General features: G+C 46.9%; 1 protein-coding gene across 1 annotated transcript in view; it reads left to right on the top strand.

Moving 5' to 3' along the window:
• The window catches only part of MYO5C (myosin VC), a 98,956-nt gene that overhangs the window by 7,272 nt on the left and 80,785 nt on the right, over window positions 1-10,899 (top strand). The window contains exons 2-5 of the mRNA XM_029950728.1: window positions 2,664-2,774; window positions 6,810-6,975; window positions 7,558-7,702; window positions 10,698-10,854. Of these exons, the coding sequence (XP_029806588.1) occupies window positions 2,664-2,774; window positions 6,810-6,975; window positions 7,558-7,702; window positions 10,698-10,854 (579 nt within the window). The remainder of the gene's footprint in view (window positions 1-2,663; window positions 2,775-6,809; window positions 6,976-7,557; window positions 7,703-10,697; window positions 10,855-10,899) is intronic.

Genomic DNA, 10,899 nt, shown 5'->3' with positions numbered 1-10,899 from the left:
ATATATACCACATCTTCTTGATCCACTCATCAGCTGATGGACATTTAGGCTCTTTCCATGATTTGGCTATTGTTGACAGTGCTGCTATGAACATTGGGGTACATGTGCCCCTGTGCATCAGCACTTCTGTATCCTTTGGGTAACTCCCTAGCAGTGCTATTGCTGGGTCATAGGGGAGTTCCATCAGTAGTTTTTTGAGGAGCCTCCACACTGTTTTCCAGAGCGGCTGCACCAGTTTACATTCCCACCAACAGTGTAGGAGGGTACCCATCTCTCCACACCCTCGCCGGCATCTATAGTCTCTTGATGTGTTCATTTTAGCCACTCTGACTGGTGTGAGGTGGTATCTCAGTGTGGTTTTGATTTGTGTTTCCCTGATGAGGAGTGATGTTGAGCATCGTTTCATGTGCCTGTAGGCCATCTGGATGTCCTCTTTGGATAAGTGTCTGTTTATGTCTTCTGCCCATTTCTTCACTGGGTTATTTGTTTTGTGGGTGTGGAGTTTGGTGAGTTCCTTGTAGATTTTGGATACTAGCCCTTTATCTGATATGTCATTTGCAACTATCTTTTCCCATTCTGTCAGTTGCCTATTAGTTTTCTTGATTGTTTCCTTTGTAGTGCAGAAGCTTTTTATCTTGACGAGGTCCCAATAATTCATTTTTGCCTTCATTTCCCTTGTGAGGAGGCCATTCGTATGTACCCCTCAAGAGAAGCCAGCACTCGGTCCAGTCTGGACATAGAGCCTGCTTAAGATTTTCTCTGTCCCTCTGCCCCTCCACCTCTTGTGCTTACCCACACATGCTCACTCTCTCTGAAAAAATAAAGGGGGAGGATTCATACACAGTGTATTCATTTGTATAATGCTTCTGAGATTCAGCCTAATGTTTTGGAGATTCATTCATGCTCTTGCTTGTATCAGTAGTTGATTCTTTTTATTGGGAAGTAGTATTCAATTGTATGACTATACTATAGTTTTGTCTTTTAATTCATTCTCATATTAATGGATGTCTGGTCTGTTTCCAGTTTTAGGTTATTATGAATAATGTTACTATGAACATTTATGTACCAATATTTTTGTGGACATATATATTGACATTTGCTTTTAAAGATTATTTATTCTAATTATAAAAGTAATACATGCAAATTATAGAAAATACATAGGAGTATAATAAGAAAAATTAAAATGTCATAATTGTATTGCTCAGAATCTTTTTGTAACCAAAAACTCATGAAGGTACAGTCTCTCAACAGAAAGGAATATTCCCTCATGGTCAACAGACACCGGTAGACCACGGGCCCAATGAGCAGAGAGATGGAAATATACACCTATGCACACGGCACTCCGGGTCAGAGATCCCTGGGTTAGTAGAGAGACTGAGATAACTACGAGGGACTTTCCCTCTGGGTAACTCAACACAGACACACAATAGATGCTTAGCAAGTGTTTAGTGAATGACTGAGTGAATGAACGGATGAACAAGCAGCCCACTGCAGGAATAGCGTGAGACGTGGGGTCCAGGTGATTGCTGCAGATGGGAGAGAAAGGAATTAATCTTGGACTTATGACAGCTGCAGTCTCCAGACATGGCAGCCACCTCGTCTTCCTCCTGAGTAGTAATCAGGTGTCCTGGTGAGTTCTGGAGAGAGAGATGCCCCCTCATCAGTGTGCAAGTGGGAATATTAGACACGTGGGTTAGTCTGCCAGGGCTGCCTTAACAGTATGCTGTGGACTAGGTGCTTAAACAACAGATGCCTATTTTCTCACAGTTCTGGAGGCTGAGAAGCCCAAGGGTGCAGACAGCTGCTTCTTAGCTTGTACTCACTCATACGGCCTTTATTTGGTGCGTGCAGGTGGAGAGACAGCATGCGCGTGAGCTCTCTGGTGTCTCTCCTTACAAGGACACTTATCCCTTCCTCAGATCAGGGCCTTATAACCTCATTTAACCTTCCCTCCCTCTTACAGACCCTGTCTTCAGATTCAGTCACATTGAAGATTAGGGCTTCCACATAAGAATTTGGGGCAGGCCCAGGGGTGGGGGGATGAGATTCGGTACATAGCAGTGTGGTTCTGCCTAAAGACTTGTCCACCAGCACGGAGCCAGGTGCCCCCACAGCTACATCTGGACCTCTACCCTTCCCACAGCGGGAATTGTCGGTCCTGCAGATCAGGGCAAAATACCACTGCTGTAACCACACTTCCATAGCATCTGGTGGAGCGCTTTTGGCTACACAGTCTAATTTAACCTCATAGCAAACCTGTGAAGTAGCTATTGTACCCATTTTGTGGATGAGAAAAATGCGGAATAAGAAGTTAAGTGTCTGGCCCAAAGCCCCGCAGCGGACCCGTGGTGACCAAATCCCCCTCCAGACAGCGCTCAGAGCTTCCCATTAAGGGCCTCATGATTTCCCTTCCATTCCCAGGCTTTCAGTTTCCAAGGCATATGTAGGAGGCTTTGGGAATTCTGTTGTCTATAAAAGGAAGGAGCCAGGCCTGGTGCTCTGCACACACACTGAAGGTTACCTCATCAGCAAAAATTAGGTAAAATATTCCTAATGAAGGAACTGAGTGGACAGAAAGAAATTTCCCTGAGTCTAATTATCTCATGATCTGTGTGTTTGTTTTTCACGTTCTGAAACTAAGTCTGTTTCATTCTATTGGTCAGTACAACAGGGTATGGATTCCTGACCCTGAAGAAGTTTGGAAGTCTGCTGAAATAGCAAAGGACTACAGAGTTGGTGACAAAGTCCTGCGACTTTTGCTTGAGGATGGAACGGTGAGGGTCCCTGCTCGCCGTGGCTGCCACAATGTATGAAGGGTAACTGGGCTGCGTGTGGAGGGGGCCCAGCCTCTGTGGGCCCAGCCTGGGAGAGGGCGCACTGGGGCCAGCTGGTGCTATGGGTCCACTCCTGCTTGTACCCACCTCCACCCCTACCCCACACACTGCCCTCGTGAAGGCATTGAGTGCCGTATGCTGCCCACCCGACTATCCAGCATGACTGGGAGAACACTGGAAAGTGATTCACCATTTTGTTTAATGTCTATTTTATTTTGGAGAGGAAGAGAAAGAGAGAGCATGTGCACGAGCAGGGTAGGGGCAGAGAGGAGGACAGAGGATCCGAAGCGACACTACACTGACAGCAGCGAGCCCCATTGGGGCTCAGACTCATGAACTGGGAGATCATGACCTGAGCCAAAGTCAGACACTCAACTGACTGAGCCACCCAGGTGCCCCAGTAATTTACCATTTTGGTTCCATGGTCTCAGTGTAAGACACTGGGCAAAGATGAGAAACTTGGAGAAAAGTAGTTGGAGCCCAAGGCATCAACCGGTAGAGAAAAACCTCAAGAATGGAAGAGGAAGAGAAGGAGAGGGAGGGATGGGAGGAGAACAGGAGGGAAAGTCCATCCGTGGGTGGAGAGACGCAGGCAAGAATTGGGAGCTCCAGAACGGTGTGCGGCAGAGCGAGTAGGGAAGGGATGGGAGATGGGACAAGAGGACAGGAATGCCAGCTTTGTATGACATTGCGAGGAGCCTGTCAGTGCTGGTGTGGCAAAGGACCACATCAGTGGGGATTCCTGTGCTGCGGTGCACCTGTGGTCAGGCCCTCTCGGAGGCTGGATATACCATTTGATTACCAGCTTCTGCAGATTTTACCCTTCCTTTAGGATCATGAGCTGTCCTTTGCCCCCATAGCCGTAATGATGTCCCACTGGATCCATTGCTAGGGTGACCTTGCTTTTCAGAGTCAACCACCTGGATGCAGAGGTGGACACAGGATTCGTGCTCCGTCTGGATGTCAGAGTTGGTCCAGGGAATATCATAGGAGTATTAACATGCTGGAATTTTTGAGTCATGCACATCTTCCTGTAGAAACAGGACACTTTTGAGGCACCTGGGTGGCTCAGTCAGTTAAGCGTCCAACTTCAGCTCAGGTCATGATCTCTTAGTTTGTGAGTTTGAGCCCCGCCTGGGACTTGCTGCTGTCAGCACAGAGCCCGCTTCAGATCCTTTGCCTCCCTCTTTCTTCCCCTCCCTTGAGTGTACTCTCTTTCTCTCAAAAATAAGAAACATTAAAAAAACAACAACAGGACATTCTGTTTCCAGTCAGACTGTCCTGGATTTGGGAATGAGCTCCTGAGATCCCAGGTGGGAAGATGAGCAGAGCAACTAAAGACACTTCCCCAAGAACCATACTATCTGGATTCGAAGCCTCTGAGGGCCACTTGCTAAGTTTGGTACCTGAGCCTCTGGGTTTCCTCATATGCAAATTGCAATTAATAACAGGAAAACCTTACAGGGTTGCTGAAGCTCAAATGACATGATCCAGGTGTGCGGATGGGAGAGAGACCCACAGAGAGGATGCCGCCACTCCCATCTCGGCCGCCCTTCCCCACCAGTAGCTCCTCGCAGCCTTGTCTAGTGCTTCCTGGATGCACTCTAGGTTCTCATTAGGGATCAGGTGTCTCCCGGGGGGAAAAAATCTCAGACTGTAGCTGGAGTGTCGCTTTGCAGCTTTAGTAAAGTCAGCAGGGCTTCAGGTAGCGACATTTCTGGCTCTGAACCCCAGCCCAGGAGAGACAGGTAAGAGGGCAGGTGGCCAGAGACAGCTCCTTAGCTTTACAAAGCCTGCTTTGTGTAGGAAATGTCACCTCTGCCTTCAACTGTTAATCTAACGTTCTTTCCATTTTTTCCCTTCCCCCAATGACTCTCCTGGTTTTTTGCTCTCTGTCTCTCTCATACATAACACACACACACACACACACACACACACACACACACACACACCACACATGGGCTGAACTAGAAAAGGAGGTCATTAATTTAAAACAGATAACAGAAAAACTCAAGGAAAGAAAAATTATATATGAGCAGCATTTTGTTTTACTCTCAGAATAAAAGCACACCCACCCAGGTGCCCTGAACCCTGAAAAATTTTAACATAGAACTACCACACGATCCAACAATTCCACCTCTAGGAATATATCCAAAGGAAACAGAAGCACCAACTCAAAAAGATAGCTGCGCCCCCATGTTTATAGAGCATTAGTTGCAATAATCAAGATGTGGAAACAACCTAACTGTTCATCAACAGATGAGTGGATAAAGAAGTTGTATACAAGCAGTGCCTGAGGGGCTGAGTTTGTTAAGCATCTGACTCGGTTTCAGCTCAAATCATGGTCTCACAGTTTGTGAGTTCAAGCTCTGAGTTGGGCTTTGTGCTGACAGTGTGGAGCCTTCTTGGGATTCTCTCTCTCCCTCTCTCTGCTCCCCCCCACCTCAGAATAAATAAATAAACTTAAAAAAAAAAAGAATACAAATCTCCACTTACAAGATAAGTTCCAGGTGTGTAATGTACAACATGGTGACTGTGGCTACACTGCCAGGAAAATTAAACTAAATTTTGAGAATTCTCATCACAAGATTTTTTTCTTTTCTCCTTTTATTATTACTTCTTAATGAAATGATGGATATGAGTTGAACTTACTGTGGTAATTATTTCACAACATATGTAAATCAAATTATGGTTTACACCTTAAAATTTTACAGTGATACATGTCAATTATTTCTCAATAACACAGGGAAGAACAATATTCTACCTGAGGCAGGTCCATGAATATATTTGCACTAAAAATGGAGCAGGCAGCTGTCGTGATCCAATCCAGTTGGCCTGGATTGCCCTGAGCGGCTCTCCAAACAGACCAGCCAACTAAGCAACAAACCAAATACGCTCAGTGTTGATAGGAGGCATTATGACACACGCTTCAGAGCCAAACAGATCCATACTGTGTGACCTTGGATGAGGAGCTTAACCTCTCTGAGGCTGTCTCAGCTGTTAATTAGGGTAGTCATGCCCTCATTGGAAGGCAGTTTTGAAGAATGCTAACGGCATGGCCTAGGATCTGCACAATGGGCGCTTGTGAGGGGACAGCCAGGTCACCGTGGGGAGCTGGTTCAAGACCAAGTATCAGAAAGAAGGCAGCCTGGGGAGGGAGAAGGAAAACAAGCTTGCTGGATGACTTTGTGCAGGTCACTTCCCCAAGCTGTGAAATGAACATAAAGGAAGTTAGAACAGGTGGTCATAAGGTCCCACGATTCTCTGCCATTTGGAGCCCAGTCGTCTGGGGTGTCAACACCACTAGATTTGCTAACCTCTTCCTTCTACTCAGGCAGCTAAGTTGGGAATGCTAGGTGAGATCCAGCGGAGGAGAGACCATCCCCAGCAAGTTACTCAGCCCAGGGCTAAGGGTGATGGGAACAGACAGCCTTACAAGGGGGGGTGTGAGCCCACAGACACGAGTCACAAGCACATGGATCCTCTCAAGGAGCCACCACCACTCACATGGGTTCCTTCAGGCACTTCTCACCACCCAGCAGAATGCTGTTTTCAAACAAAAACTTCCGTGGCTCTCAGCATCTAAGCTGCATACACGTGGCACCCCTGTGGTAGCAGTGAGGATGGTATGCCCAGGTTCCTGCCCACACGGCTTGCCTGCACCTCTTGTGGAGGCTTCAATGAGGTCCTGTAGCTCTGAGAATCCCTGGTCTGGTCCAACCAGTCTTCACAGATGAGAGAAGAGGAGCCCAGAAAGAGTGACATGCCCCAGGGCACACAGCCAACACGCTGGTCCCCTTGCTCCCACTTTCTAAGAGTCAGCCATGGAGATTATTTTCTCATTGCTACACATTAGTTTGCTTTCAGTGTCAGGGATCACTCCAAAGGCAGAGTTGATGGGACAGAGGATGGGAGTTCAACAGAAACACCAGAAATCTTTTACTTACTGAACTTTAATTTCATCATTGTTCGCAGGAGCTGGATTATTCCATCGATCCAGAATCTCTCCCTCCACTACGGAATCCTGACATACTCGTGGGTGAGAATGACCTCACGGCCCTCAGCTACCTCCACGAGCCTGCGGTGCTGCACAACCTCCGAATCCGCTTTGCAGAATCCAAACTCATTTACACCTACAGTGGTAAGGAGAGCGATTCGAGGAGAGCAGGAATGACCTGGAAACACAGTGCTTGCTGTCTAGGGTGTCCCTGGGACACTTTATATCATGTTTCTGTTAGAAATGTTGACTTCTGCCCAAATGTGTACTCACAGCTACATCTTTGCCCAGATTTCTAACAAGCAGAGACATTTGATCTTCAGGAGTCTGTTGTCAACAGAAGTGTCTACAGGTGGGGAGAATCTTCAGCAAGAATTGATATCAGACTCCCCAGAAAAATATATCTGGATAAAGCTTGTGTTTGAGTTTCTCTCTGGATTTGATACATTTATCACTTATTTGAGGGCAACGATGTTATCATATATTTGCACTGAGAATTGCAAAACATTTCAGTTATAGGGCCTTCCTGTCTGTCATCTCATCCAGCTCTGAGACTAGCCCAGAAATGTGGGTGGCCTCTGCAGCCAACTGAGGTTCAGAACATTAAGTGACCTGTCCAAAGTCACAGGCAGGTTTAATAACTAGCAGAGCTGAGCTTGCTCCAGAGAACCTGGAGAAATGGGTGACGGTAAGAACCCCAGCGCTGCATCTGGCGTCTTTCCCCAGGAATCATTTTGGTGGCCATGAATCCTTACAAGCAGTTGCCGATCTATGGAGATGCCATCATCCATGCCTACAGCGGGCAGAACATGGGAGATATGGACCCGCATATATTTGCCGTGGCTGAAGAGGCGTACAAGCAGATGGCCAGGTAGCCACCTACGGGGCGGGCTTCCTCTTGCTCTCCCAACACCCCTGCGTTTGCTGAGCCCTCACTGTGGAGGGGAGACATCTGGTGTGGTCTTATTAAAGGTGACCAGGCGACCAGAGAGGAGACTATAATGAGTAGTAAATGACTGTATGTGGAACCTTTATAGACTGAGTTTCCTAGTTTTTCTTTCTTCTAGGTAGTCAGGAGTCAAACCTACCAGTCTGGGATAGCAGATACTTCTCTTGCACTGTGTTTGGTTGGAGGGATATTGATTTATTCTCCACTGTGAGATGTTTAAGCTTTTTTCCCCATCCAGCCCAGCAAAATCTTATGATGGATGAGCACAGGTTTTAGATGCAGGAGATTTGGAGTTTTATCCTCTTTCAGCTTCAATGTCCTCATCTGTAAGGTGTGAAGAATAGAGGGGTGCCTGGGTGGCTCAGTCGGTTGAGTGTCTGACATCAGCTCAGGTCATAATCTTGTGGTCCATGAGTTTGAGCCCTGTGTCAGCCTCTGTGCTGACAGCTCAGGGCCTGGAGCCTGCTTCTGTTTCTGTATCCCCGGCCCCCTCTCTGCTCCTATGCTGCTGTTCTGTCTCTCACTCAAAAAATAAGTAAACATTTAAAAAATTAACTATGAAGAATAGAAACACCATCTTTGCTGATTTTTTTTACAGTTTTCAAAAGAACTTTCTGGACAGTGGTCTCCTTTAAGTCTTACAAGCTCCCTGTGAAGTCAGCTGAGCCATCCTCATCACCCTCATTTCACAGATGGAAACTTGAGGCACAGGGGACCTGGACCTACATAATCCAGCCACCGCCTCTGACTTTCCTCAGCTTTAGTGTCTTCCATCTGTGAGCCAGATGCTCAGAGAGCACCCTTTCTAAGTTCCACTACTTATAATCAGGAAAAAATAATCATGGCATGTGTGGTTCTCTCCTGCAAGAGAGAACCATGGAGTCCGTGGAGTAAGACCCTCATCCTGAGGGCAAGCTGATACTTAGCCATCTCCTCCATATTGTAGGTGACAGAGTGTCAGAGGGGAAGTATGTGTCCCTCCTGGTTAAGGAGACTTCCCAGAAGCCCCACAAAGATTTCTGCTCACAGCTCGTTGTCCAGGACCTATCATGGCAGCAAATGAGGCTGGGATAGGTAGTCTTTCATATGCACAGCAGTGTTGCCACTGAAACTTGGGGCATAGTCTCTAAGAAGGAGAGGAGGATGAATGTTGAATAGAGATTCACCAATTAATAACCAATTACCTTGGTCTCTGCTACAGCAAATTTCCTCCAAACTGAAAAACCCCAGTGGTTCTGGGATTTGCCCTGGCTCCCTGTAGGCCTCCCGAGCATCTCTGTGATTAAGGTCCATGGCTCAAAGCCTGGGGGGCCGGGCCGCTCCTGAACATCAGCAGCATGAGCTCACGGTAGTGCTAGCACTTACGCAGGATCAGCTTGAAAAGTGAATTTCCTCTGGAGGCCTGTCTGTCTAAATGAACTAGAACTGAATGTAAGGTAGGTTTATATCAGACTTGCTGACGCTAACCTGGGAGTCAGGAGAGCCCAGCTTTACTAAGCCCAGCTCCATTCCAGCCCAGCAGGGGACACTACAGGTGTGTCACTCATCTCCTCAGAGTCTTGCTCTTTAGAACAGGAGCTCCATCTCCAAGGTGCTCCTAGTATTCACAGGGAGGCTGTATGCCCTGCCCTGGCTCAAGTCACCTTACCTTTCTGAGTCATTGTTGGACCCTTCCGTAAAAATAGATACATGTTGCATAGGATTTTTGTGAAGCTTAAATGAGGATCCTTATAAAGTATTTATGGAGTGCCTAGTATCTATTAGCAGTGTTGGATACGTAGAATAGCGTTACAATACAGTCCTACCATCACCTTCTGACGTGAGAAGCTGAATGCATTTTTACTTATTTTATTTTTTAAATAATTTTTATTTTATTATTATTGTTTTATTTATTTTTGAGAGAGAGACAGAGTGAACAGGGAGGGTCAGAGAGAGAGGGATACACAGAATCTGAAGACAGCCTCTAGACTCTGAGCTAGCTTTCAGCACAGAGCCTGATGCGGGGCTCGAACCCACGAACCCCGAGATCATGACCTGAACCAAAGCCAGATGCTCTACCGACTGAGCCACCCAGGCGCCCCTGGATACATTTTTAAAGATCTCCAGATTAGGAAGAGCATGTTAGCTTACTGAGCCCCTATGTTCCCAAGCATATTTTGAATAATTGCTCTCCAAATTATGTCTTTAAAATGGTTTATGTTTATGTGGGGACACACACAGAGGAGTTGATGGAGCCCGAGACGGCTTTCTTTAGGGGCCTGCTTGCCAGGCTGGTGTAGGGCTAGCCTCTGGAAACTTGGATTTTAGGAAGTTCTCCAACATTATGCAGTTGAGGAGAGCACTTCATTGTGCCTAGACTGTGTGGGCAATGTGGTGGATGCTGAGCACCTGCCTTCCTTCTCGGCATCTGTAATTTTGGTACGTGCTCCGCCTGTGTGACCAGCCCCCAGTACAAACCCTGGCCGATGCCCTCCGAAGAGCTTCCCTGGTGGATGGCACTTCCCAGGTCTTGCCATAATTCATTGCTGTAGGAATTAAGCATTCACACCCAGCTTCCTCAGACTTGGTCCCATGTGCCTTTCTCCTCTGCAGAGTTAGCCTTTTGGTGTGATGAATCTTAGCCATGCACATGACTATGTGCTGAGTCCGGTGAGTCCTCTTGGTGGGTCCCTGGCCTGGGAGTGGTCTTGGGGACCCTCAACATGGGGGACAGAACAGGAAACAAATTTCACTTCATCACATAGAAAAAAAAGACCAGAAGGGAATTCACTGGAATGTTAAAAAGAAGTTACATCAGAGTAATGAACCAAAGTTTGCCTTCTCTCCCCTTATCTGTATTTTTTTTTACTGAGTATATATTACCTTTTTAACAGGAAAAAATGAGTATCTAAAAAATCCTTTAATTTACTTGCTTTAGAAACAATAAAAACCAGTCAATAATCGTAAGTGGGGAGTCAGGCGCTGGAAAGACAGTGTCTGCTCGCTACGCCATGAGATACTTCGCCACCGTCAGCAAGTCCAGCAGTAACGCCCACGTGGAGGACAAGGTTCTGGCATCGAACCCCATCACTGAGGTGTGTTCCCTGCGGGGGTGGGGAGCGGGGTCACAGGCAGCAGTG

Source organism: Suricata suricatta, chromosome 9, assembly GCF_006229205.1.
Source record: "Suricata suricatta isolate VVHF042 chromosome 9, meerkat_22Aug2017_6uvM2_HiC, whole genome shotgun sequence".
In the NCBI taxonomy this organism is placed as follows: Eukaryota; Metazoa; Chordata; class Mammalia; order Carnivora; family Herpestidae; genus Suricata; species Suricata suricatta.
Note: the sequence above shows the minus strand (reverse complement) of the source record. Positions and strands in the feature narration are given on the sequence as shown.